The sequence below is a fragment of the Muscardinus avellanarius genome, assembly GCF_963383645.1.
Source record: "Muscardinus avellanarius genome assembly, chromosome: 13".
Lineage (NCBI taxonomy): Eukaryota > Metazoa > Chordata > Mammalia > Rodentia > Gliridae > Muscardinus > Muscardinus avellanarius.
Window position 1 is genome coordinate 8,646,352 of NC_137799.1, and position 27,971 is coordinate 8,674,322.

General features: G+C 54.9%; 2 protein-coding genes across 4 annotated transcripts in view; one reads left to right on the forward strand and one right to left on the reverse strand.

The window, feature by feature from the left end:
* The window catches only part of ENG (endoglin), a gene marked incomplete at its 3' end in the record, with an annotated part of 37,334 nt that extends 30,251 nt beyond the window's left edge, over positions 1-7,083 (forward strand). Inside the window, exons 7-15 of the mRNA XM_080708883.1 lie at positions 215-389; positions 468-610; positions 3,214-3,351; positions 3,518-3,556; positions 4,252-4,368; positions 4,650-4,901; positions 5,651-5,705; positions 6,737-6,841; positions 6,959-7,083. Coding sequence (XP_080565009.1) covers positions 215-389; positions 468-610; positions 3,214-3,351; positions 3,518-3,556; positions 4,252-4,368; positions 4,650-4,901; positions 5,651-5,705; positions 6,737-6,841; positions 6,959-7,083 — 1,149 coding nt within the window. The remainder of the gene's footprint in view (positions 1-214; positions 390-467; positions 611-3,213; positions 3,352-3,517; positions 3,557-4,251; positions 4,369-4,649; positions 4,902-5,650; positions 5,706-6,736; positions 6,842-6,958) is intronic.
* Positions 7,084-8,632: 1,549 nt separating this feature from the next.
* FPGS (folylpolyglutamate synthase) lies at positions 8,633-27,935 on the reverse strand (the record flags this gene model as incomplete). Of its 3 annotated transcripts, none has more annotated exons than XM_080709233.1 (15): positions 8,633-9,024; positions 10,425-10,494; positions 11,208-11,283; positions 11,376-11,526; positions 12,255-12,344; positions 12,424-12,571; positions 12,757-12,834; positions 13,113-13,215; positions 13,309-13,370; positions 13,498-13,575; positions 13,688-13,802; positions 17,317-17,381; positions 17,464-17,517; positions 17,600-17,728; positions 27,813-27,935. In XM_080709233.1, the coding sequence occupies 15 exons, from the start codon at positions 27,933-27,935 to the stop codon at positions 8,633-8,635; spliced, it is 1,734 nt and encodes a 577-aa protein (XP_080565359.1). The 3 variants fall into 3 exon arrangements, with proteins under 3 accessions (XP_080565359.1, XP_080565358.1, XP_080565360.1); XM_080709232.1 differs by lacking the exon at positions 27,813-27,935 and adding an exon at positions 18,829-18,966; XM_080709234.1 differs by lacking the exons at positions 13,498-13,575; positions 27,813-27,935 and adding an exon at positions 18,829-18,966.
* Positions 27,936-27,971: the final 36 nt, after the last annotated feature.

Genomic DNA, 27,971 nt, shown 5'->3' on the forward strand with positions numbered 1-27,971 from the left:
CAGCCCTTCACCCGGAGGCCACCTCCTCCAGGAAGCCTTCCCGGACCAGCTGGGACGCTCCCTAATCCGGCCCACGGGGTCAGGAAAGAGGAGAGGCGGCCTGAGCTGGGCTGCGGGAAGGGGCCAGCCGCCGAGGACCAGGGCGGGGGGCGTGGGGAGGGCAGGGGCCCGCCCTGGCCTGCCGGCGCGCCCTACCCCTCCCTCCCACCCCTAGACCACCGGCGAGTACTCCTTCAAGATCTTTCCGGAGAAGGTCATCCAGGGCCTGCAGCTCCCGGACACCCCGCAGGGCCTGCTGGGAGAGGCGCGGAAGCTGAACGCCAGCGCGGTGGCCTCGCTGGCCGAGATCCCGCCGGCCAGCGCCGTCCGGCTGCGGGCCCCCAGCTGCGGTGAGCGCCGCCCGCCTCCCCGCGCCCCCCACCCCCAGCGAGCAGCCAGTGACCCCCGCCCGCCTCTGCCGCCCGCAGGTGGCCGGCTGCCCACCTCCCCCGCGCCCGCCCCGACCACCTCCCCCAGGCCGGCCTGCAGCCCCGACCTGCTGCTGTCGCTCATCCAGCCCCAGTGCGCCGACCACGTCATGACCCTGGTACTCAAGAAGAACCTGGTGCAGGTAATCAGCGCCGGCCGGGCTGACCCGGGGCCTGAAGCAGGCCGGTGTACGGTGGCGCACGCCTATAACCCCAGCACTTGGGAGGCTAAAATAGGAGGATGAGAGGTTGGAGGACAGCCTCAGCAAGTAATGAGGCTCTCATTCAATCCCTAATACCAACAAGTAAATGAGTAAGAAATTTATAAAAGGCTGGGACTGAGTTGAAGATGAAATGGGTAACTATGGTGGAATCGCTCAGAACATGTTCCTCTGGTCCAGATGCTACTTAGGTGTTTGCTAAGCAAATATCTAAAAGATTCCCTAGAAGCCGGGCGTGGTGGCGCACGCTTGCTTGGGAGGCAGAGACAGGAGGATCGCGCAGGTTCGAAGCCAGCCTCAGCTACTTAGGCTCTCAGCAACTTAGTGAGACCCTGTTTCCAAATAAAATATCAAATAGGTCTGGGAGTATAGCCCGGAGGTAGAAAGCCTCTAGGTTCCACTCCCAATACAAAGAAAGAAAGAAAGAAAGAAAGAAAGAAAGAAAAAAAGGAGTTTAAGTTCTTAAGGACCTAAGTTGCTGAGGCTGGCTTCAACTGCAATCCTCCTGTTTTAGACTCCCCAGCGTGGGCCACTTCACGGTGCTAGGCTACAGTGGGGCTTTTGCTTTGTTTTGTTTTCAGAACAAGGACGGAACCCAGCTTCTGGTGCATACTAAGCATGTGCTATAAAACTGAGCCACATCCCAGCCTCCACCACGGTGGTTTTTAACTTTTTGCGCATTTTTAAAACTTGGAGGGGGACGCAGGGCGTGGTGGCGCACGCTTGTAATCCCCGCACTTGGGAGGCTGAGACAGGAGGATCGCACAGGTTCGAAGTCAGCCTCAGCTACTTAGTGAGGCTCTCAGCAACTTAGTGAGACCCTGTTTCCAAATAAAATATAAAAAATAGGTCTAGGCCGGGCGTGGTGGCGCACGCTTGTAATCCCCGCGCTTGGGAGGTGGAGACAGGAGGATCGTGCTGGTTCGGAGCCAGCCTCGCTGGTTTAAGAGACCCTGTTTCCAAATAAAAAAAGTATAAAATAGGTCTGGGAGTATAGCCAGAGGTAGAAGGGCTTCTAGGAACCCCAGTACCACCAAACAACAAAAAAAAAATAGGTCTGGGAGGATAGCCCGGAGGTAGAAAGCCTCTGGGTTCCACCTCCAGTACCACAAAATAAAAATAAAAATAAATAAAACTTGGAGGGGAGTGCTGCGGCGTATTTCAGTGGCACAGCACTTGCCCCTTGTGGGAGAGGCCCTGGGTTCCATCCCTAGCACCTCAAAAAGAAAACTGGGCCATCCTATCTTTTCACCTTCCCCTGTACGATTTCTTGTGGCCTTTCCAGCCAGGAACTCTCTCTGCCAAAGTTCTGATACGTCATCCAGTTCCTCTCAGGGATCACTGAAATGACCCGGGAGCTGGAAGTGGTGGCGCGCACACCTGTAAATCCCAGTACTTGGGAGACTGAGACAGGAGGATTGCAGGTTCAAGGCTAGCCTCAGCAACTTAGTGAGGCCCTCGGCAAGTTACTGAGACCCTGTTTGAAAATAAAAATAAAAAAGGTTTGGGGCATAGCTAAGAGGTAGAATGCCCCTGGGTTCAATCCCTAGTACAAAGAAGGAGGGGGAGGGGAGGAAGGGGAAATTCCAAGTGTTTATTCTTCCGAGACAAATTGGCAAACTGTGGCCCACTGCCTGTTTTTTGTGAATAAACTCTTATTGGAATGCGGTCACAACACACATTTGCATCCTGTCAATGGCTGCTTCAGGCCATGATAGCTAAGTTGGGAAATCAACAGAGCCACAGGCCCGGCCCGCTTTAAGCCTAAGATTTGTATTTATTTATTTTTTTTCTGCAGTACTGGGGATGGAATCCAGGCTACCTCCAAGCTATAGCCCAGCCCTATTTTTTATCCTTTATGTTATAACAGGGTCTCACCAAATTGCAGAAAGCCTCACCAAAAAGCGAGGGTGGCTACGAACCTGCGATCCTCCCGCCTCAGTCTCCCAAGTCCTGGGATCACACGTGTGTGTGACCACACCTGGCCAGGCCTATGCTCTTTACCATCTAGCCTTTAATAGGGAAAGTTTGCCCACTCCAGAAATGAGAGTGGACTGTGCCGTGAGCACTGCTTATATGTGAACTCGGATGGACGTCTAGTCGTTAACAGTTCTACATTCATTTTAATCCATATTTTAGAAGAAAAACATTAAGTAGCAAATCTTAGAACGAGGTGAAATACAAATGTGAGAAAAAGTCTTAAGTCCTTTTTTTTTTTGTGATACTGGAATCCAGGAACATTCTACCCCCGAGCAACACCCCCAGCCCTATTTTTTTATTCTTTATTTCTTGAAACAGGGTTTCACTGAGTTGCACAGGGCCTCACTAAGTAGGAGTTGAGGCTGTTCTTGAAGCGCGATCCTCCTGTCTCAGCCTCCCAAATGCTGGGATTACAGGTTTTAGGTCTTAAATGGTGTAGGATGAGGCAATCTCACAGGACGGGAGCGGAGGTGTGGCTGGGGTTTGGGGCGCCTGGGCGTGACAGGCCTTGGTGCTGGGGACTGAGGACTCCCACGGCCCCCCAGGCTCTGCAGTGCACCATCACGAGCCTGACTTTCTGGGACCCCAGCTGCCATGCGGAGGACGGCGGTGACCATCTCGTCTTGCGCAGCGCCTACTCCAGCTGCGGCATGGATGTGAGCGCACACGTGGTCAGCAACGAGGTACGGGCGGGTGGAAGGCGGCAGTGAGCTGCCTGGAGTCCCTCCAGGTGCCGCCCTGGTCCTCCGGGCTTGGCCCCGTCTCTCCATCCATAACATGGGTGTGTTGGGTGGGATACCCCTGGGGTCCTTTCTGGCTCTGACCAGCTCCTTGGCTCTGTCCCCACAGGTGGTCATCAATTTCCTGCCCGGCTCCTCACCACTGCAGGTGAGATGGATGGTCTCCTGCTACCGCCTGGTCCAGGGTCTGCTGCCAGGGCTGGGCCCTTTCCTGCCCTAGGAGAGAGTGGCCCATGGGAAATTCAGGCTCTCCTCCTACGGAGCCATGTGGCCCCAGTGTGCCTCAGTTTCCCCTTCTGTACAACCAGAAAAATGCTGTTGGGGGTTGTGCTCTCAGTCTCTCCAGTCTGGAGAGGCGGGGCGTGGTGGCGCACGCTTGTAACCCCAGCATTTGGGAGGCTGAGACTGGAGGATCATGGTTCGCAGTCAGCCTCAGCTACTTAGTAAGGCCCTTTGCAACTCAGTGAGACCCTGTTTCAAAATAAAGAATAAAAAACAGGGGAGGGGTGTAGGTGGGAGGTCGAATGCCCTTGGGTTCCATCCCCAGACCTGCATAAATAAATAAATAAATAAGGCTGTATCTTGGAGGCAGAATGCCCCTGAGTTCCATCCCTAGTACTGCCAAAAATAATAGTAATAGTAATAAAAATAATAATAATAATAATAATAATAATAAATAGGGCTAGCTGTATAGCTCAGAGGTAGAACATCCATAGTACCAAAACAAAAAAAAATGAGGACAAGGTCAGGCCATGACCCCTCCCCAGCCCCCAGCCTCGCCCATCCCAGCCTCCCTGGCCAGGCCGCCCAGACTGATGAGCCTCCCATCCTCGTCCTTCACAGAAAAAGGTCCACTGCATCAACACGGACGGCCTCTCCTTCCAGCTGGGCCTCTACCTCAGCCCACACTTCCTCCAGGCCTCCAGCACCATCGAGCTGGGGCAGCAGGGTTTCGTGCAGGTACGGGAGGGGGTGGGGGTGGGGGACAAGGCCTCCCAAGCCATAGGATTCCTCAGTCACCACAGAAAAGCCAGTCTGATTCAACCTCCAGAGGAAGGAGGGGCCAGCCTGGGCACGCGGCGTTGTCCAGGGACCCTCCTTCCCACTCGCCTAGGCAGGGCCGTCCCTCCTCTGCGGCCTGGAGGACTGGGCGGGCAGGAGGGCCCCTTCCAGTTTGTTCCGAGAGCAGCCGTGAGACAAGAACAGGCTCCAAGCCGCTGCCCGCTCCCCTCTGCACACAGGCGAGCGTGTCCCCATCCATCCCCGATGCTGTGCTCCAGCTAGACAGCTGCCAGCTGGACTTGGGGCCTGAGGCGGACACCGTGGAGCTCATCCAAGCCCGGGCACCCAAGGGCAGCTGTGTGAGCCTGCTGTCCCCAAGTCCCGACGGTGACCCGCGCTTCAGCTTCCTCCTCCGGGTCTACATGGTGCCCCCGCCCAGGGCAGGCACCCTCAGCTGCACCGTCGCCCTGACTCCCAGGGCCTGGGCCCAGGTGGGTGGGGCCTGGCCAGGCCCAGCCTGGGGGTGTGGGACCAGCCAGGGAGGGCAGAGCCGCAGTCATGCCTGTGGCTTGCCAGTCTCACTGCCACCCTGCAGACTGCCAGTGGGATTGCCGTGTCTTAGGCATTGGTAGGATAGCAGATATAATTATCCATCCCATTTAGCCTTCTGTACTTACCCATCTGTCCATCCATCCACCCACTCCTGCATCGATACATCCCCCAAGAATCCACCCACCAATGTGGTCTCTGTGAACAGGGACCCGAGGGAAGAGGGACACAAAACCCTGGTTTTCTGCATTCATTGGTGTCCAGTGAATGGAAGTTCTCAGGCCTCAGACCTGCACACCCTCATGAGGTCACCCTGGGTTTCTGCACACGGAAGGGACTGCAGGGTCAGAAACCTCCCCGGTTGTGTGCAGTTAGGGAGTCTCAGGGCCCTACGCGGCATTTCCCTCCAGCCAGGGAGTCGGGACCTCTGGGCTGACCTGGCTCATCTCTGCAAGGCCTGCCCAAGAATGGATGCGGAGCACTCCCATGATGCCCTTGGGTACCGGGGACCCCAGCGACTCGCTGGGAGCATCCTGCCACAGCCAAGGACTGTGTGCCCAGCACCCTGCCCAGCATAGGTCCCCCAGCTGGACAGTGGTGGTGGTGGGCCAGCCAAGGCTGCAGAGCCAGGGAGAGGCTGAGGCTGCCCCGGCAGGCTGTGCCACACACCACTGCCCCCTTCTCCCTATAGGAAGTCCACAAGACTGTGTCCATGCGCCTGAACATCGTCAGCCCTGACCTGCCCGGTGAGTTCCCCTGGTCCTCTCTGGAGTTTGCTTGGGAGCCAAGTGGGAAACTGCACAGGAGGGGCGGGGGGCGTGGAAGAGCCCGGCAGGTGCTCTGGCCCGGCCCTCCCAGGCAGAGCTGGAGAGGGCCAGGGCTGCCCAGAAGTCACGCAGCCGGCAGGACTCTGGGCTCCTAGGCCCTCATTCTGTGCTCACAGTATGCCACCCACTCTCCCTAGGAGTGCTTCTCTGAGCTGGGCCTGGTGGCGCATGACTGTAATCCTAGTACTTGGGAGGCTGAGACAGAAAGATACCAGATTCCAGGCCAGCCTCAGCAATTTAGTGAGATCTTGTTTTAAAAAAAAAATGATCCAGGTGTGATGGCACATGCTTGTAATCCCAGTACTTGGGAAGCTGAGATGGGAGGACTGCAAGTTTGAGGTCAGCCTCAGCAGTAGTGAGACACTTGTCAATCTAGGGAGACCGTTTTTGTTTTTTGGTTTTTTTAAGTACTGGGGATGGAACCCAGGGGCATTCTACCTCTGATTTACACCCCCTGCCCTATTATTTATTCTTTATTTTGAAACAGGGTCTCACTGAGTTGCAAAGGGCCTCACTAAGTAGCTGAGGCTGACCTCGAACCATGATCCTCCAGTCTCTGCCTCCCAAATACTGGGGTGATTCTCCAGTTTCAGCCTCCTGAATGCTGGATTACAAGCGTGCGCCACCATGCCTGGCTGAGACCCTGTTTTGAAATAAAAATAAAATAGGCCTGGGGATGTAGCTTGGAGGTGGACTGCCCCTGGGCTCAATCCTCAGGAACAAAACAAAAAGGCGGTGGGTCCCCAGTACCACTACATAAATAAAAATGCTTCTCTGCCAGGCACAGGAGGCAGAGGCATGGCCCAGTGCGCCTGGCTGGCTGGGTCCTCTGGGCGGATGGTCACAGCTCAGTGCTGGACGTGGGACATGAGCCCACTGGGTAGCTGAAGAGCTGGGGCTGGCGCCTGGCCAGCTCCGCAGCACTGACTCCTGCCCTCCCAACCTCCCAGCAGGCAAAGGCCTGGATCTGCCCGCCGTGCTGGGCATCACCTTCGGCGCCTTCCTCATCGGGACCCTGCTCACCGCCGCACTGTGGTACATCTACTCGCACACCCGTGAGTATCCCGGGCCCCGGCAGGGAGTGCTCAGGGACCCGCTCCCGCGGCCCGGTGCAGCCTCTGGGGGAGCGGGGAGTCTGGCCTGGGCCCTGACCGCCCCTGCCCCGCCCCCAGGTCCCCCCAGCAAGCGGGAGCCCGTGGTGGCGGTGGCTGCCCCGGCCTCTTCCGAGAGCAGCAGCACCAACCACAGCATCGGGAGCACCCAGAGCACCCCCTGCTCCACCAGCAGCATGGCGTAGTGCCCCCCAGCCGGCCCTCACCCCGCCAGAGAGACTGCGCAGCCACCAGCTGGGAGCCGCTGGCCGCGAACTCGCCCCGGGACCCCAGCGCCTCTGCTCGACCGAGGATGGAGCACGGCCTCCGGGCAGCGGGGGCGCCAGCTTGGAATGTCTCGGGATCCCCCCACCCCACTCCACAGAACCCTCCAACCCAGGGGCTCTGCGACACACTGCCCAGGACCACAGAGAGAGACCCCTGCCCTGTACATCCACGTCGCCATAGAAACTCAAGACCCTGCTGGTTAACCTGGATCCTGCACTTGTGAACCGCGCTGGGCTGGAGGCGAGAAGCCCCAGCTGACCCAGCCCAGCCAGGTCGACGGTCCCACCCGGAGCCACCTCCATCTGGTCCCTGCAGCTGCCACGCCTGGACTTGCACAACTTTGGTGGGGGAAACAGAAGCCCAGGGGTGCCCAGCCTGGGAGCCCAGGGGTGGCAAGGACAGTGAAGTGGAGACCCAGCTCCTCCCCATGACGGCCAGAGACCGCCTCCCAGCCCACCAGGCAGGCCGCATTCGGGGCAGCCAGGCCTTCAGTCCTGGGTCCACCCAATGTATATTCACCATCAATAAACCAGTCGTGAAACCAGTGCTGGGCTGGGCTGGGCTGGGCGGAGGGGAGGCGGGAGGCCAAAGAACAGCACCGCTCTTTCTGAGGCGCCCCCTGGCTGGCCTGGCGGCAGGTGGCCAGGGCACAGGTCTGGACGGAGCCAGTCCCCTCTGCTGCTCGCTCGCCAGGTGGCACACCCCCGGGGCCGAGGCTGTCAGGAAGCTAACAGCAGGCAGCCTGTGCTCGCACAGTGGGCTCATTACACAGGCCTGCCAACAGCCCTGGGTTCCCATCTTGGACTGGCCACTCACTGGTTGCATGTGATATGCGCGGCTCCCACGGTGTCCTGAAGCCGGCAGGGACCAGTCTAGTCTCCTGCCAAGAGGCTCAGAGGTGGGGAAGGACTTGCCTTGGGCCACATGGCTGGGCTCCTGCTTAATCCAGCTCCTAGCCCAGAGCAGCCCCTGTCCTCTACTGTCTAATGAAGGAACTGGAGTATAAAAGTCAGTCAAATGTTTTGCCATTAAAAAAATATGAGAAGCTTTAATTCACTCCAGCCACGCTCGTTCTCAGGGTACCCTGGGCGGGGGCCCTTTCCTTTCCCAGAAGACACTGGGAGGAAGTCCAGCACCCAGCACCCTGCAGGGCCTGGCAGGCAGCCCACACAGTAGGCTGGGCCTGCATGCAGAGCCGGGTGGGTGGGGAAATGGGCTGAGCCGCAGGCCTGCTGACCCGTGGGTACCTGCCATCTCGTCTCAGTGGGCAGAAAGAAGAGGCCCAGACACAGAACCTCAGAGATGGACGGCACCCTTTCCGGGCCTTCTAGCCCGCCATCCAGAGCCCAGGTCCCGGGGCCAGACCACAGAATTGGAAAGGCAGAGATCAAAGGCACCTGGTGTGAGGTGGTGGCGAGAAGGTGGGGCGGGTGCAGGGGCTGCCACCTCCCACCCCAGGGGCCTCGGCTACTGGGACAGCGAGGGGTCCAGCAGCTTCAGCACGCCGCCCACGAGGTGCAGGCTGCCCGTGACCAGTACGTGGATTGCAGCCGCCTCACGGAGGACGCTGGCCCCGCTGCTGGCCATAGGGTGGGTGAGGAGGCTCCTTGGGGGGCTGGGGACCTGAAAGATGGGGTCCCGGCCTTGGCTGATCCACTGCAAGGCGTGTGAGATGCAGCTGAAGACGAGGGAGCTGGCGCTGCAGGGGTGGGGCGCCAGCAGCAGGGGCGCGGGCCCCCCAGGCTCCGCACTGGGGCTCCAGAGGTCCCGGCCGGCCTCACACAGCGCACCCCAGTGCTGCTGGTGCTCCAGGCAGCGGAGCAGCACCTGGTCCAGCGTCACCGTGAAGTTCTGCTGGTCTGTGGGAGCAGGGACAGGCGTGTGAGGGCAGGGCCGACGGGGACGGGCACGGTGAGCACCTGCCTGGCGCCCGGCCACTGACACGCATCACATCAATGGATTCTACCGGGAAAACTGAGGCCCAGGCAAGTTTGACGCCTTGCTAAGATCAACTTCTTTCCCAGCTTCACTGTCTTTATCTGTACAATGGACGTCCAGGAGGGTCCAAGGATTTCCAGGGAAGCTGGTCAAAAATACGTATTTCAAGCCAGGAGTGGTGGTACACGCCTGTAATCCCAGTACTTGGGAGGCTGAGACAAGAGAATAACAGGTTTGTGGCCAGCCTCAGCAGCTCAAGTGAGGCTCTCAGCAACCGAATAGGGCTGAGGGCATAGCTCAGAGGTAGAATGCCTCTGGGTTCCATCCCCAGTACCAAAAAAAATAAAAATAAAAATAAATATAAAATCAGAACTCTCTCCAAGTTTGATGCAGGGCCTGGGGATTTGTATTATTTACAACGTGATTTCAATTCTTTTTCATATACATACATACACGTCGTGAACATAATCTTACCAAACAGTACCTATCTTCACTTTGTGCGATGTACACTGATATTTTCTTTTGGGGGGGGGGTACTGGGGATTGAACCCAGGGACATTCTACCTCCGACTACACCCCGAGCCCTATTTTTTATTATTTATTTATTTATTTATTTATTTTGCGGTACTGAAGACAGAACCCAGGGGTATATTACCTCTTTTTTTTTTTTAATATTTTATTTGGAAATAGTCTCTTAAGCCAGTGAGGCTGGCTTTGAACCTGCGCGATCCTCCTGTCTCTGCCTCCCAAACCCAGGGATTACAAGCGTGCGCCACCACGCCCAGCCACTGAAGTTTTTTTTAAAAAAATAAAGTAGCAAATTACTAGGCCAGGTGTGATGACACAGCCTGTAATCCCACTCCTTGGGAGGCGGCCAGCCTCAGCAAATCCAAGCAGCTGGGAGGGTCAATCGTGTAGGCCAGCCGTAACAACCTAGTGACAACTTAGCAAGACCCTCTTTCAAAATAAAAAGTCTAACATGGGTATGCTCAGAGGCAGAATGCCCCTGGACGCAGTCTCCAGAGCCACACAAGAATAGATACATTCGTACATACATACAGGAAGGAGCTACTGGCTCAGGCCCACTAGGCTGATTTCAAACCATCAGTGAGCTGCAGCACGTGTTCTGAAAAACACAGCAATTCTTTTTGCTACTGAAACTTCATGGCACCAAATGCACAATGTACCAGAGTATTTATAAGATAAAACAAATCTACCATCTACCTGGACCTGGACCTGGACCTGGACAAAGGGGAGCGCCACTGTCGCCACCGAGCAGGTGGCCCCTGCCCGCCCCGGGGCCCGCCCCGTCAGCACTCACCTGCGTTGCCGCACGTGGAGGACACCTCCGTCAGGTTGGGGCAGAAGACAGCATAGTCGAACTGGCAAGGCTTGAAGGCCAAGGGGAAAGACAGTGTGGGACTGCTGAGAGGACACTCCGCCCCCACGCCCGCATCTGGGAGGCACTGCCCTCCCTAGAGCGATACTGCAGACAGCCAGCCACGGCTCGGCCTGCCATCTATCTGCCTCAGTGTATCCTGCGTGCTGAGGGCTGGTGGCGAAGGCAAGGCCTCCCGTAGAGATGGGGCACAGGCCTGGGCCGGCGCTTGCTTATGGTCACCCAGCTAAGGGAGCAGGCCCCAGATTTATGCGGAGGAAACGGCTTTGTGCACGAGGTTCCGGCTACGGACGGCCTCGGCTTCCTGGTCTGAGAAATGGGAGACGGTCCCTAGGAGCCACTTCTGCCCTGAGCAGCCTCATTTTCCCCCAGTAGAGAAGAGCCTCTGTGTGCTTTACGGCCCAGTGACCCCTTAAGCCAAAGATGAGACGCAGGAAGCCTTAGTGGCGACCCCACTTTGTGGAAGGGCAGGCTGAGGCTCAGGGAAATGCCGGCTCCTGCCCAGTGAGCCTAGAGACTGGACCTCCAACACGAAAATGAGGCCAGGCACCAGACCTCCTAAGTGTCCAGGGCTTAGACATGAACTCAGTACAATTCAGGGGAGAGCGAATCGGTAAGTTTACGGTTGGGGAAATCCAGGCACTGCCGGGTCGCAGGCCAGGTCCAGGGCCCCCTGCACCCACCCCACCACCGCCGGCCCCACACCTGCAGCAGCTTCAGCAGGGCGGCTGGGTCCCTGTCCCCAGTGGAGTTGAAAAGCAAGACTCGCACGCTGGGCCTGCTGCATCAAGGAGAGGAAGGGGTCAGGGCAGCCCCGGCCCTTCCCCCAGGCCCCGCCCACCCACGAGCCCATCCCCCGCACAGCCCGCTCACCTGCTGGACCTCTCCTGGAGCTGCAGGGCCTGGCAGAACCAGCGCACACAGGCCTGCACACTGCTGGTGGTGTGCGCCCCGTCCAGGTACCAGGTGAGGGGCCCGCGCCGCAGCACCTGCGTCCGGCCCGGCCACTCCGTGTCCCGAAGGCCTGGCAGAGGTGGACAACAGTGTTTGGGGACCCTTTCCCACCCCAGCCATCAACTCTGCGCACAACCTGGAGCTGGCTCTCCCTGCCGGCCGCCCCCTCCGAGGAGGATGTGCTGGCCCCAGGGCCTCTTACGAGCGCCCATCACTGGGTTCTGAGCTCGCTCGGCCTGCTTTACCTCATCCGCTGGAATCTTCCAGGCCACCTCGACTGAGGGCTGCTGCCTGAGCTCACCCAGGGAGGGAGTGCCGGGGCTGAGACTGGCCCGCGCCCTGCTCCCACACTGCCGCTGACACCTGACAGGCCCAGCACATAACAGACACACCGAGGCCATCACCGAAGGGGTCTAAGCATGAGAGCACCTGGGACATGCCGGGAGGTTTGGGGAGCAGGCGGCAGATGGTGGCACCATCCTCCAGGACCTCATGGCCACTGAGGATGACCGTGATGGTGGGGACAGCAGCCGCCACGGGCTGGCACTGTGTCTGTGTTGCACATCCTGTAGGCTCGGGGCTCAGCACCTTAGTGATGTCACCTCGGTGACACTCAGATACCGTCATCTCATTTGGCAGATAAGGCTCAGACAGGCCCATGAAATCAAGGTCATGGGTGTCCTCGGCCACAGGCACCCTCTCAAATTGCCCCCACCTCCCCAACAGGAAAGCGGAGCCATCTGCGGGGCACGAGGACGCACCGTGGAGGTTCTGGCTGGGCACGGAGGTCCGACTCACCGTGCCGCATGTGGGATGTGGGCGAGAACACTGGTGCTAGGGGCAGCGGCCATGGCACACTGGGCCTGGGCGTCTCTGGCTCCCTGATGCCTGGGGGTGCATGAAGGCCCACGTGCTCAGGGCGCTCCGAGGCAGGATCCCAAAGGCCGCCCGCCCGCCCGCCACTCACCCTGGTGGTGCTGCCACTGCAGCCAGCAGCGAGCCAGCTGCAAAGCCAAGGCTGCGTTGGAGCGCTGGTGCTCGCCCGCCAGGCCCAGGGCCAGTGGCGGCACCCCTTCCTCCAGGGCTTCCAGCGGGGGACACAGGTAGAGGGGACACTGCGGGACCAGGCAGCAGGTAGTCAGCGAGCCGCCACGGCCATCTCCTGGGAGGCCCTCCCAGACTCCCTGCCCACCAAGCCCTCTACTATACGGATGGACACACTGAGGCCCGACAGGAGACAGAGCCTCCCCTGCCAGGTCAGACACCCCCGCCCTGCCGGCGCCCGCCTCCCCACACTCACGGAGATCTGCCGAGCTCGGTCCCTCAGCACGGCCAGCGGGCCCTCCGGCTGGAGCACAGTAAACGCGGGAACGCCAGGCTGCAGAGGGGCAGGGAGTGAGCCTGGGGCCGCCCGCTCAAGCCCCCAGGCTGGGTCCCGGCTGCCACTCAGCCTCCGCCCCTGGTGTTTCCGCCGGGAGACTGAGACCAGGGAGGGCTCAACTTGCTTCAGTTATATTGCAGAAGCTAGACAAGAAGCCAGATCCTGCTCATGAGACTGAGCTGGGACACCAAAGGCCCCTTCCCAACCCTTCCCAGAGCCCAGAGGGTCAGGCCCCGCCCCCAGGAGCCTCCCCCTCCCTCAGCCTGCCTGGCCACCTTAAAGATGCCCCCTTTCTGCCACGCGATCTTCTCCATGGTGTCCCCCAGGATGCTGGTGTGGTCGATGCCGAGAGAGGACACTCCGCACACCACAGGCTTCCTGCAGAAGACAGTGATGCCCCGCGCTGGGCCGCCAGGCAGCAGTGGAGGCCTGGGCTCCCAGCCCTGCCCGAACCCACGCAGCTGCCCTCACCTGACAACGTTGGTGCAGTCATAAGCCCCGCCGATGCCCACTTCCACCACCGCCAGGTCCACCTGCAAAGACCAGGCCGCATGGTAGGGGGTGAGGGGCTCTGATGCCTCTGGGAGCAGGAAGCCCCCGGCCTGCCGAGGCCCCTGCCCCCGAGGCCCGGGATGCAGTGTGCTGGGAGCAGGCACACACCTTCTCTTGGAGGAAGACATGGAAGGCCAGGAGTGTGAGGAAGCGGAAGTAGGCGGGCATGGAGACACAGCTGCTGTCCTGCAAGAGAGGTGCGCATCAGGGCTGGAGCCACGGTCCCGGCTCTGGGGAGATGAGGCCTTGGGGGCCACGTTCCTACCCCACCTGCCCGCCTGCCCTCTGGCACGGGCACCTTGGTCTCCTCCAGCCGGTGGTAGAGGCGCCAGAAGTGCTTGGTGAAGAGGTCGGGGCTGATGGGCTGCCCGTTGATGCGGATCCGCTCCCGCACCTGCACCAGGTGGGGGGAGCTGCCGGGAGACCTGGGGTCACCGGACTCCCTTCCCGAGCCCCGTGCCGCCCCGGCCCGCGGTCATACTTGTCTTGGGGAAGACATAGCTGATCACAGCTGACCCTGCTGAAAATGCTCCCGAGGCTCGGGGGGCCTCAAGAGACCTGGCGCCTCCACAGCAGCCGCTGCTACTGCTGGCCGCTGCCCTCGGCTCGGTCCCTGTGCCCCCACCCCCTCTGGACTATTTTTCGTTCCTCGGGCTCCTGTCCTCCCCTTCCTACCTCCAGGCTTCCCAAGCCCCATCCATGACCAGGTTCATCCTATCCCTGCCCAGGTCTCAGCTAAGACACCTGCCTCCAAAATGGAAGGAAACGGCCCCTTGCCCCATGGGGTCTAGCACATTCTCTGGGCTCCCAGGAGTCCCCAATAAGTCACTCTGCTAACCTCTGCCCACAATGTCCATCTGTCTTTCAGCCCTCAAGGACAAGGCCAGTTCTTCCATATTCACATCCTATCTCCAGGCTGGACACAAACAAGGCCACTTGGGTCCCGTCAACCGTTAGTTACTTTGTGTGTGTGGCTAGTGGTGAAGGCTGAACCCAGGGGCATTCTCCTACCTCTGAGATACACCCCCAGACCTATTTTTTTTTTTTTTTGGTGTGTGTGTGTTAACTGTTACTAGTTATGGAATCTCTGAGCTATACTCCAGTTCTGTTTTTATTTTACTTATTTATTTATATAATAATAATAATAATAATAATTATTATTATTATTATTATTATTATTATTATTATTATTTTGGTGGTACTGGGGTTCCTGGAAGCCCTTCTACCTCCGGGCTATGCTCCCAGACCTATTTTTATACTTTTAAAATTTGGAAACAGGGTCTCTTAAGCCAGCACGGCTGGCTTCGAACCTGCGTGGTCCTCCTGTCTCCGCCTCCCAATCACTGGGATTACAAGCGTGCGCCACCACGCCCGGCTTTTTTGTTTTGTTTTGAAACAGGGTCTCGCTATGTTGCTCAGAGTCTTGCTAAGTTACTAAGGCCAGTCTTGAATCTAGAATCCTCCTGTCTCAGTCTCCCAAGTACTGGGTTTATGGATGTGTACCAACATGTGCAGCTAATGGCTAGGGTTTTTTTTTTTTGTTGTGTGTGTGTGTGTGTGTGTGTGTGTGTGGTACTGGGGATGGAACTCAGGGGCCTTCTACCTCCAGGATACACAAAATATATTTTATATATTTTGCTTGGAAACAGGGTCTCACTAAGTTGCTGAGGCTGGCTTTAAACCTGCACGATCCTCCTGTCTCGGCCTCCCAAGTTCTGGGATTACAAGTGTGCGCCACCACGCCTGGCTGTCTAGGGTTTTTTTTTTTTATTGCCTTACACAGTCATGTATAAGAGATGGCCTGATGAAACTGGTAAAATAAAAGTAGGCAAAAATCTTAACTGTTTTAGCCCGAAGGAACAAGTTCACATACCACTGACTGATAGGAGGGGCAGGCACACAGCTGGGGGAACAGGGACACAGGAGTCTTGAGGTCTGAGTGCCACCAAGAGGGGGCGCTGCCTCCAAGGCTGCTGCCACCAAGGCTGGAAGAGCACTGCTGCCATCTCTGGAGAACTTGACATGAACCCCAAAACTACCTTTCAGCCTCACCAGCTAAGTTACTGCCCCTTACTGCAAAGGCATTCTACCTGATTAAAAAATTTCTGTGTGAGCCAGGCGTGGTGGCGCACGCTTGTAATCCCAGCACTTGGGAGGTTGAGACAGGAGGATGGAGGTTCTCGGAAAGCCTCAGCTACTTAGTGAGACCCTTTGCAACTCAGTGAGACCCTGTTTCAAAATAAAGAATAAAAAAATGGGGCTGGCTGTATAGCTCGGAGGAAGAATGCCCCTGGGTTCCATCCCCAGTATTGAAAAAAATAAAAAATAAAAAATAAAAAAATAGCCAGGCGTGGTGGCGCACGCTTGTAATCCCCACGCTTGGGAGGCTGAGACAGGAGGATCGCACAGGTTCCAAATAAAATATAAAATGGGTCTGGGAGTATAGCCTGGAAGTACAAAGCCTCTGGGTTCCACCCCCAGTACCACCAAAAAATAAAATAAAATAAAATAAAACAAATAAATAAATAAATAAATAAAGCTGGGCATGGTGGCTGATGCTTGTAATCCCAGCTTTCAGGAGGTGAAGACAGAGGATTATGGTTCTCCAACAGCCTCAGCTACTTAGCGAGGCCCTTCACAACTCAGTGAGACCGTGTTTCAAAAATATTAAAAAAGGGCTAAAAAAATAGGACTGGAGTATAGCTTGGAGATAGAATGCCCCTGGGTTCCATCCTCAGTCACATAAAAAAAATAAATAAATAAAAAATAAAAAATGAGGCTGGGCATGGTGGCACAAGCTTTTAATTCCAGTACTTGGGAGGCTGAGACAGAAGGATCATGTAGGTTCGAAGCCAGCCTCAGCTACTTAGTGAGGCTCTCAGTAACTTAGTGAGACCCTGTTTCCAAATAAAGTATAAAAGCCCCTGGGTTCCACCCCCAGTACCACCAAATAAATAAATAAATACTTTGAATTCTAAATGCAAGTGTGTGTGTATGTGTGTGTGTGTGTGTGTGTGTGTGTGTGTGTTTGAACCCAGAAGCATTCTAACTCTTAGCTATATCCCCAGCCCTATTTTATTTTATTTTATTTTATTTTATTTTGTAACAGGGTCTCACTAAGTTGTGAGGGCCCAACTAAACTGCTGAGCCTAGCACTGAACTCACAATCCTCCTGTCTCAGCCTCCTAAGTACTGGGATTACAGGCGTGCGCCACCACACCCAGCTTAAATAATTTAATAAAAAGACATCTGACTGTCCAAGTCATGTACTTAGGTTATACATTCAAGTTGCTGTCACCTCCCCAACTTTTTTCACTATGAAAAATAAGGACTACTAGAGCCGGGCGTGGTGGCACACGCTTGTAATCCCCGTGCTTGGGAGGCTGAGACAGGAGGATCGCACAGGTTTGAAGCCAGCCTCAGCTGGCTTAAGAGACCCTGTTTCCAAATAAAATATAAAATAGGTCTGGGAGTATAGCCTGGAGGTAGAAGGCCCCTGTGTTCCATCCCTAGTGCGACAAAAAAAAAAAAAAAAGGACTACTAGTAGCCAGGTGTGATGGCCCACGCTTGTAATCCCCGCATTTGGGAGGCTGAGACAAGAGGGTCGCAGGTTCACAGCCAGCCTCAGCTACTTAGCGAGGCCCTTTGCAACTCAGTGAGACCCTGTTTCAAAATAAAGAATAAAAAATAGGTCTGGGCATGTCGCTCAGAGGTAGAATGCCCCTGGGTTCCATCTCCAGTACCGCACACACACAAAATGATTACTATAAACTTGGGCCAATATAATAAGTGCGAATTTACCAATGTTTGCTAATGAAAAAACGCTGGGCAGAGAGACATGTAGTTGACCTCCTAGGGGTGCCTCTGGCTCTGGTTCCACAGTCCCCCCAAAAGAGCTAGGAGCCACATCCCCCACAGCTCAGTACCTAAAGAATCCTGTCTTCAGGCCGTAATTCCGGAGGATACGCTCCGTGAAGGCACAGGTGGACCCCTGGAAAGAGAAGGTATTGCGCGGACAGGCCCACCTCCCCAGCCCGCCAAGAGGACAAGCACCCCTGGCTCCAGCCCCTCACCTTCCCCTTGGTCCCAGTGACGTGGATGATGTTCAGCCTGTCCAAGTCCTCCACCTGCGACAAATGAAGTCTCTACCTCAGCCACAGGCTTGCAGCAGGCGGGGATCAGGGCGATCACAGGCTCTCCCGACCTTACCTTCAGCCCGCTCCGTGCCAGGTACAGCTCCATGGCTTCCAACTGGGCCTGGGGGTCCCCGCGTTGGCGCTTTACCTGCTCCAGGTAGCTGGCGTTGGTCTGCAGGGTGTTGAGCATGCGCACAGCATCCTGGCAACCACAGTCCCCAGGTAGCAGGTTAAGGCTTGCTAAGGATCCTTAGGACTAAAGGCACCAGGCCGACCATACCAGCCGTGCCGCCCCAGCCGGCAGGTTAAGCAATGGGGCGAGAGCACATTGGCATCTTTCCAGCTCTGGCAAAGATGAAGCCTGGGGCAATTCAGCCCCACCCAGGGAGTGCCAGCAAACTGGGTGGCAAGACTAACGGACCTAGCTGTGCTTCCTCTTGCTGCCCCCCGGCTTTGCCCCTGAGCCTTCAACCGCATTCCTCCAGGCACTATGTTGAGACCCTACGGGGCTTAGCTGGGGCTAGAACCACACAAGGTTAGGATTTTAGAATTCTGGAATGTCCAGAGGCTTCCAGCCCAACCCTGAAGATGCTGAGGGTTCCATATTCTGATCCCAAGCACAACTGCTTGAAGCAACCGGATGGGGAAGGGGGCTCAGAGGGAGGAAGGGTCTCCAAGCCTGAACGGGCAGGTAAAGCTAGTCTCAGGAAAGGCCACCCTGGAATTGACAGGAGGAGTATTGTTTATTTCCGGCCGGGCCTCAGATCCCCCGCCCCGCTCCTGCCCCAGGGCCACCCGGCTGGCTGGAGGCCCCGCTCCCCTCGAGCCCGTGCCACCGGCTGCCTGGCATCGCGTTCTGGGCTCTGGTAACTGACTCCTGGCACTGCGCGCGCCCCACACGTTTTCCCTTTCCCAGATTCGTGGGTCTCCACTGTCCCGATTCCGGCCCGCCCCCCAACTCCAGGCCCTCGGAGCCCCAGCTTCTGAGCCCTGGAGACCTCGCCTCCGGGATCTTCCAGGTCTGAACTCCGTATCCCGCCCTCTTCCCCCTACCCCGCACTGCGGCTCAGAGTGGGGTCCCCGGAACTCCTGGCGCCCCCCTGCCTTGGACCTCCCGCTCCCTGCTCTCCCCCACGGGAGGCCTCAGGGTCCCCACAGCGGCGCCCCCAGCCCAGCTTCCCGGTCCCCGCCCGCCCGGGGACTCCAGGCCGTCCCCGCCCCCCAGGGCCCCCAGCCCCAGACTCCGGGCTCCCGCGGCCCACGTGTCCCCGCACCGGCACCCTCCGGCCGGCCCGGGGATACCTGGTAGTCCATGCCGGGCTCCTGCGCCGCCAGCCACGCGCTCAACCCCCGCCGCGCCGCGCCCTCGGCCGTTGCACCGCGTGCAGAAACAGCTGCGGGGGACAGAGCCGAGCGCAGACGGCTCCGCGCCCACGACATAGTCCCGGTGCGAGGGCGAGCTAGGCCCCGGCGGGAGACGCCCGTCCCGCCCCGCCCTGACGCGCCCCTGCCTTCGGCCAATCAGCGCCGCCCACGGCCCCCTGTTCACCAATAAGAACCGGCGCCTTCCGTGGGGCCCTCCTGGTGAGGGGCGGGCCCCAAGGCGAGGGGCGGTTTGAAGGGTGCCTCCGAGGGGTGCGCTCCAGGGCGTCCCTTCGTTTAAAGGGATATGCACGCCTTCATCGCCATCCTTCCAAGGACCCTGCGGCTCGTCCCCAAAGAGCCAGCCTCAGTCAGTAGCCCTCAATCTCTGCCCCAAGCCTGAGCCGGACCCGATTCGGGGTAAGAGGACAGAGCTGGCCGACCCCTGGTGCAAATCCCCGAATCCTGGCCTCGCAGAGTGAGTGCGGTCTCTGCCCTCGGGAGCCCGACAACCCAAGCCCTGGGCTTTGGGGTCGGGGGCCGGGTTAGGGACCTCACCTGTGGGGCTCGGGGAGAGATTTCCAGGCAAAGCCAAGGACTGGAAAGAACGGGGTGCTCGAGAGAACCGTGCTGCCCCTAGTCGCGGGATGGAAGCCAGCGGGGCCTCGGAGCCCCACAGAGAGTTCGGATTAAGTTGGGTGACATTAAGATGGTTCGTGGAGTGAGGGCACGCTTGAATTTGCCCTGTGGAAGCCCCCTCCGGCTGCTGCCCTGTGGAGGGTGGATCTGAGGGCCCCCAGGGCAGGGGCAGGGATCTTCCTTACCTAGGGATGAGGAGGACCCAGTTGTCCTAGCCTGAAAAAGCACCCAGGTGAAATCCGATCACCGCCAGGAGCCGCGCCAGGGAAAATCCTGATAAAAAGCCATCCAGCATTGGAGAGGCTGAGACAGGAGGACGCGGATCGCGCAGCCAGCCTCAGCTACTTAGTGAGGCCCTTCGCAACTCTGAGACAGTTTCAAAAATAAAGAATAAAACGTAGGGATGGAGGTGTAGCTCTGAGGTAGAATGCCCCTGGGTTCCATCCCCAATACCGAAAGAAAAAAAAAGCAATCCTTCAAATTACTGATGGGATCTCGGTGCCTCCCTCCTCCTTTCCTGCACTGCGGTAAATATTTATCGCTGACCATTTGATTTCAAATAAACAAGTGATGTTTGGGGAAGATCCCGTCTTTGGCTGGACTTGTGCTCTTCTCCAGGCGCGGAGGGGCCCCGCCCGGGTAGTGTGGGAGATCAGAGGCGCTTCCCTGCCTCGGTTTTCTTCCTCTGTCGCTGGGACTTTCTCTATCCGTATCCACGCATGCTATTTAATAACTGCATAAACGTGATCATAAGGAGCTTTAAACATTTTTATTTTGCTTACCCCCTACACACACACACACACACACACACACACACACACACACACGTCTGGGAAAGCCCTGTTGACAGCAGAGTATGTGTCCCATAGTCTGTGCTTATGAAATCACAGACACATCTAGACATCTATAGGGTTCTGATGCAGGTAGCAATATTTTCTGCATCTTCACTTTCTCATTCAACAATAAGCTTATAGGGAGTCTTTTATTTTATTTATTTATTATTATTATTTATTTATTATTATTATATTATTATTATTATTATTATTATTATTATTATTATTTTGGTGGTACTGGGGGTGGAACCCAGAGGCTTTCTACATCCAGGCTATACTCCTAGACCTATTTTATACTTTATTTGGAAACAGGGTCTCACTAAGCTGCTGAGAGCCTCACTCAGTAGCTGAGGCTGGCTTCGAACCTGCGCAATCCTCCTGTCTCTGCCTCCCAAGCGCGGGGATTCCAAGCGTGCGCCACCACGCCCGGCTTCTAGGGAATCTTTTAGATATTTGCTTAGCAAGCACCTAAGTAGCATCTGGACCAGAGGAACATGTTCTGAGCGATTCCACCATAGTTACCCATTTCATCTTCAACTCAGTCCCAGCCTTTTATAAATTTCTTATTCATTTACTTGTTGGTATTAGGGATTGAATGAGAGCCTCATTACTTGCTGAGGCTGTCCTCCAACCTCTCATCCTCCTATTTTAGCCTCCCAAGTACTGGGATTATAGGCGTGCGCCACCGTACACCCAGCTGAAATTTTCAAGGATCAAATTTGAGGGGAGCCGGGCACAGTAGCGCACGCTTGTAATCCAGCATTTGGGAGGCTGAGACAGAAGGAACGTGGTTTGTGGACAGCCTCAGCTACTTAGTGAGGCCTTTTACAATTCAATGAGACCCTGTTTCAAAATAAAGAATAAAAAATAGGGCAGGGGGTATAGCTTGGAGGTAGAAGGCCCCTGGGTTCCATCCCCAGTATTGAAAAAAAAATTAAGGAGAACAACTTAGATTCTCAAGAACTTAGTAACACCCTGTTTCAAATTTTTAACAAAGAGCTGAGGCTATAGCTCAGAGATAGAATGCCCTGGGTTCAATCTCCAGTCCAAACAAAAAAAGACAAGCCTGGTGGGCACACACCTTTAATCCCAATACTTGGGAGGCAGAGATAAGAGGGTGACTGATTAGAGGCCAGCTTCAGCAACTTAGTGAGTCTGTTTCAAAACAAAAACTAAAATAGGGCTGGGGGTGTAGCTCAGACAGATAATCCCTGGGTCCAAACACAAGAAAGAAAGAAAAAAAGAAAGAAAGAAAGAAAGAGAGGGAGGGAAAGGGGAGTGGTAGGGGTAGAATGGTTTTCTATTCTTTTCCTCAGTCCTAATATTTTTGGGGTGGCCAATACAACATATAATTCAAATGGTTAAAGGTATAAAAAGGGTACAGCAAAAAGCCTCCTTCCCTCAGAGCCCGGGTCCAGCATCCTGCTCCTCCCCAGAGCAATCAGAGGTCCTGCTTCCTGTCATCCTCCACAGGTGTTTAATGCAGATACAGGCTTATGATTTTCCTTCTTTAATGGTCCTGAGGATGGAACCCAGGGGCATTCTACCTCTGAGCTACACTCCTAGCCGGATTCTTTTATTATTTATTTGGAACAGGGTCTCACTGAGTTGCAGAGGGCCTCACTAAGTAGGTGAGGCTGTCTGCAAACTGTGATCCTCCCGTCTCAGGCTCCCAAATGCTGGGGTTACAAGCGAGCACCAACCCACGCACTGATTTTCCTTTTATTATTTATTTATTTATTTATTTATTTATTTATTTATTTATTTATTTATTGTGGTACTGGGGATTGAATTCAGGGGCATTCTACCACTGAGCTATTTCCCCAACCTGATTTTTCATTCTTTATTCTGAATCAGGGTCTCACTGAATTGCAGAGAGCCTCACTAAGTAGCTGAGGCTGGCCGCGAACCTGTGATCCTCCCCGTCTCAGCCTCTGGAATGCTGGGATTACAAGCCTGCACCCCCACACCCGGCTCTTTATTCTTCATTTTGAAACAGGGTCTCACTGAGTTGTAAAAGGCCTAAGCAGCTGAGGCTGGCCATGAGGTACCATCCTCCTCTCAGCTGCCCCACGGCTAACTCCCAGTGGAATTACTATTGTTACTGCTGGATACATAGGCAGGCGTGGGCCGGTTCCAGTATTTTCCCATCATGCGCATGGTGCAGCCAATAAGATTTTACCCTCTTCCTTTCATCCTGTGTGAGCTTAACCAAGGCCAAGTTCTAGGAAATGGACTGCTGGGTCAAAAGCGATTGGCATTTCACATTTTCATCCCTATTGCCACATCCTGGGGAGGCGGAGGCGGAGGCGGGGTCCCAGGCCCCTCCCTCCCTCCTGGTGACTGTGTCACTGCTGAACCCTGCGACACTGGGTACAAGGCAGTTACCGATTGCATTTATTTTATTGGGAAAAAGGCTGCACATTTTTTCTTTCTCTCTTTTTTTTGGTGTTACTGGGGCTTGAACTCAAAAGCATTCTACCTTTGAGCTATACCTCCAGCCCTATTTTATTTATTTTTTGGGTGGTACTGGGGGTGGAACCCAGGGGCGTTTCTACCTTTGGGCTATACTCCCTTCTAAACAGGGTCTCACTGAGTTGCCCAGAGCCTCACTAAGTAGCTGAGGCTGGTTTTGAACCTGTGCGATCCTCCTGTCTCAGCCTCACAAGTGCTGGGTTACAAGCATGCGCCACCATGCCCGGCCTATTTTTATTTTATTTTTTGTTTTTGAGGAACTGGAGGTTGAACCCAGAGGCATTCTACCTCCAAGATAACATCCCCAGCCCTATTATTTATTTATTTATTTACTTACTTACTTACTTATTTGTGTGTGTGTGGTACTGGGGATAGGGCCCAGGGGGATTCTACCTTCGAGTTACACCCCTTGCCCTATTTTTTATTTATTTTTTATTTTTTTTGGTGGTATTGGGGTTCCTGGAAACCCTTCTACCTCCAGGCTACACTCCCAGACCTGTTTTATGTTTTTATTGGGAAACAAAGTCTTAAACCAGCACCACTGGCTTCAAACCTGCGAGATCCTCCTGTATCCACCTCCCAAGCGCGGGGATTACAAGCGTGAGCCACCACGCCTGGCTTATTTGATTTTATTGGTGATACGGGGGATGGAACCAAGGAGCTTTCTACCTCTAAGCTATACTCCCAGACCTATTTCATATTTTATTTGGAAACAGGGTCTCTAAGTTGCTGAGAGCCTCACTAAGTAGCTGAGGCTGGCTTCGAAGCTGTGCGATCCTCCTGTCTCAGCCTCCCAAGCACGGGGATGACAAGCATGCCGGCCTTATTTTTTATTTTGAAACAAGGTCTCACTAAGTTACAGAAGGCCTTGCTAAGTAGCTGAGGCTGGCCATGAACCAAGCGTGCGCCACCACGCCTGGCTTATTCTTTTTTTTTTTTTTTTTTTTTTTCAGGTCTGGGGATGGAACCCAGGGGCATTTGATCTCCGAGATAAACCCCCTGCCCTATTTTTTATTCTTTATTTTGAAACCGGGTCTCACTGAGTTGCAGAGGGCCTCACTAAGTAGCTGAGGCTGTCCATGAACCGCGATCCTCCAGGTCTCAGCCTCCCGAATGCTGGGATCACAAACTGCACCACCACGCCCGGCTCCAGCTTATTCTTAATTTTTGAAACAAGGTCTCACTAAATTGCGGAGGGCCTAAGTAGCTGAGGATGGCCACGAACCTGTGACCCTGTCTCAGTACTGGGATTACAAGTGTGGGCCACCACTATTTTATGTTTTTATTTTGCAACAAGGTCTCACTAAATTACAATGCACCAGGCTCAAAACTATGAACTTCCTTTCTCAGCCTCTCAAGTACTGGGGACTGAACTCAGAACCTTACACATTCTAGACAAACACTCCACCACTGAGCTACAGCCCCACCTCTTTTACTTTGTTTGTTTGTTTGAACCTGGGGCATTCTCCTCCAATTTATACTCCTAGCCCTATTTTATTTTATTTTATTTATTTATTTTTGCGGATTTGGGGGTTGAACCCAGAGGCATTTGACCTCTGAGCGACACCCCCAGCCCTATTTTTTATTCTTTATTTTGAAACAGGATCTCACTGAGTTGCAGAGGGCCTCACTAAGCACTGAGGCTGTCCGCGAACCGCGATCCTCCTGTCTCAGCCTCCTGAATGCCGAGATTACAAGTGTGGGCCACCATGCTCAGCTCGTTTATTTATTTATTTATTTATTTATTTATTTATTTATTTATTTATTTATTTATTTAGTGGTGGTACTGGGGTTCCTGGAAGCCCTTCTACCCCCGGGCTACACTCCCAGACCTATTTTATATTTTTTAATTTGGAAACAGGGTCTCCTAAGCCAGCGCGTGCCGCTGGCTTCAAACCTGTGTGATCCTCCTGTCTCTACCTCCTAAGCACAGGGATTACAAGCGTGCGCCACCACGCCCGGCCTATTCTTTATTTTGAGACATGGTCTCACTAAGTTGTAGAGGGCCTTATTAAGCAGCTGAAGCTGGCCGCGAACCTGCAATCCTCCTATCTCAGCCTCCCAAGTACTAGAATTACAAGTGTGCGCCACACTTGCCTGGCTGGAGGCTTTGTTTCTTTTTTTTCTTTTTTTTTTTTTTTTGCGGGTCTAGGGGCAGAACTCAGGGGCATTCAACCTCTGAGCTACACCTCCTGCCCTATTTTTTATTCTTTATTTTGAAACTGGGTCTCACTGAGTTGCGGAGGGCCTCACTAAGTAGGTGAGGCTGTCTGCTAACCATGATCTCAGCCTCCCTAACGCTGGGATTACAAGCGTGTGCCACCATGCCCGGCTAGGAGGCCTTGTTTCCAAATAGAGAACAAAAAATAGGGCTGGGGTGGAGCTCAGAGGTAGAAAGCCCTGGGTTCAATTTAGTGCCACAAACTTACGAGAAACCTTCCTGACCTCCAGCCCCGGCCCACCTTCCCCTGCACCCTCCACAGGGCACAGTCCCTGCCATCTGGCAGGACTCAGACCCGGCCGAGGCCTCTCCCACCCCTGCTCTGCACACACTCGCCTCCACCTCCACCACCACCCCTGCTTGCCTCCTTTGGGTGGGTTGTTTTTTACTGATACTGTGTGTGTGTGTGGTACTGGCAGTGGAACCCAGCGGCTTTCTACCTCTGAGCTACACTCCCAGAACTATTTTATACTTTATTTGGAAACAGGGTCTCATTGAGTTGCTGAGAGCCTCACTAAGTAGCCGAGGCTGGCTTTGAACCTGCGCCATCCTCATGCCTCAGCCTCCTAAGCGCTGGGTGCCCACCACGCCCGGCTTTACTAATGCTTATTAAGCACTTATCTCTGTGATTGGCATTTGCCAACTCCTAAAAATGTGAATTAGAGATTATCCCCCTTTGTGAAGCTCAGAGGTAAAATGGCCCTGGGCTCAATCCCCAGGGCATTCTACCTCCAAGCTACATCCCTAGCTCTATTTTATTTTTTATTTGGAAACAAGATCTTAGTTGCTGAGGCTGGCTTTAAACCTGAAATTCTCCTGTCTTGGCCTCCCAAGTACTGGGATTATAGGTATGTGCCACCAGCTTGCCTCATTTGTGTGTATATGGAGTACTGGAATTGAACCCAGGGGCACTCTACCTCTGAGCTACCCCTCAACCTGTCTTATTTTCATTTTTTTGCGGTACTGGGGATGGAACCCAGGGGCATTCTACCTCCGAGCTACACCCCAGCCCTATTTTTTATTCTTTATTTTGAAACAGGGTCTGAGTTGCAAAGGGCCTCACTAAGTAGTAGCTGAGGCTGGCCGTGAACCGCGATCCTGATCCTGTCTCAGCCTCTCAGATGCTGGAATTAAAGTGTGTGTTACCATGCCCAGTTTAGTTTTTTATTTTGAAACATGGTCTTACTAAGTTGCCAAGGGTCTCACTAAGTTTCTGAGGCTGGCCTAGAACCCGTGATCCTCTTGTTTCACCCTCTCCACCCACCTACCTTTTGTGTTTATGTGTATGTGTGGTACCGAGGATTGAACCCAGAGGCATTCTACCTTCAAGCTACATCCCTATCTCAATTTTATTTCTTAGAGTCTAGCTGGGTTGTTAAGAGTCTTACTACTTGCTGAGGCTGTCCTCGAACCTTCAATCTTCCTGTCTCAGCCTCCTAAGCCCTGGTATTACAGGTGTGCGCCACCATGCCTGGCTCCTTCTTATTTTTTGAGACAGGGTCTCACTAAATTGCCCAGTCTGGCCTGGAACTTGTGAGTCTCCTGCCCCATATCCTCATCTCTCAAGCGGCCCCATCTCCAAGGGATAAAATGAGGACAAATAAAGACACACTGGGCCCAGACTACTGAGCCAGAGGCCACACTGAGCTGAATTCAGAAATCTCCAAACGGCCATGTTTTTCTGGGGAGGAGTACTGGGGATAGAATCCAGGCATGTTCTACCTCCGAGCTACCCAACCTTTTTTTTGTAGTACTGGGAATGGAACCTGGGGCACTGTACCTCCGAGTCACACCCCCAGCCCTAGCCTAGTTTTTAGTCTTTTTATTATTATTAATTAATTAATTTATGGTACTAGGGGTGGAACCCAGGGGCTTTTCTACCTCCGGGCTATACTCCCAGACCTATATTTATACTTTATTTGGAAACAGGGTCTCACTAAGTTGCTGAGTCTCACTCAGTAGCTGAGGCTGGCTTCGAACCTGTGTGATCCTGTCTCAGGCTCCCAAGCGCTGGGATTACAAGCGTGCACCACTGCACCCGGCTTGTCTTTTTTTTTTTGGTGGTACTGGGGTTCCTGGAAGCCCATCTACCTCCGGGCTACACTCCCAGACCTATTTTTACATTTTTATTTGGAAATAGGGTCTCCTAAGCCAGCGCGTGCGGCTGGCTTCGAACCTGCGCGATCCTCCTGTCTCTGCCTCCCAAGCGCGGGGATTACAAGCGTGCGCCACCACACCCAGCTATTCTTTATTTTTGAAGCAGGGTCTCACTGAGTTGCAAAGGGCCTAAATAGCTGAGGCTGTGAACCGCGATCCTCCTATCTCCACCTCTCAAATATTAGGATTACAAGCGTGTGCCACCACGCCCGGCTCCCCCCACCTTTCTAATTTTGAAACAGGGTCTAAATTGCCGAGGCTGGCCTCAAACCAGCAATTCTCTTTCCTAAGTAACTGGGATTACAGGCATGTGCCACCATGCCGGCTCTCAACCTCCCCTGCTGCAGCTAGAAAACACACAGGGCCCTGCTCCCCTGCAGACCCCTCCCCTCGCGTGTCCCAAGTCACACTGCGCAGGGCTCTTTGGCCGTCCAGTTGGAGAGTGGCTGGAGTCAGGGCCGCTCTGGGGGCTGCTGATGCAGAGGCCTCTCTGGGGCTTCTCACCCATGGCCCTTGAACCAGATGTTTCTACACATCACGTACAACAAACAGGCTCAGCACAGCGAGCTAACCTGCCTGAGGTCCAGGGGCTCTCGTACCTGGAAGGAGGCTGTCATGGTCGTGAAAGGACTCCCGGCTGGGCCCTGCTGCTCCACGGTCGCCTCCCACCAGAACTTTTCAGCCACCGGCCAGGACTTAGGCAGGGACCTGGCACCTTTCATCCTTGGCTTCTGCCAAGCCAACTGTAGGCCGGGCTG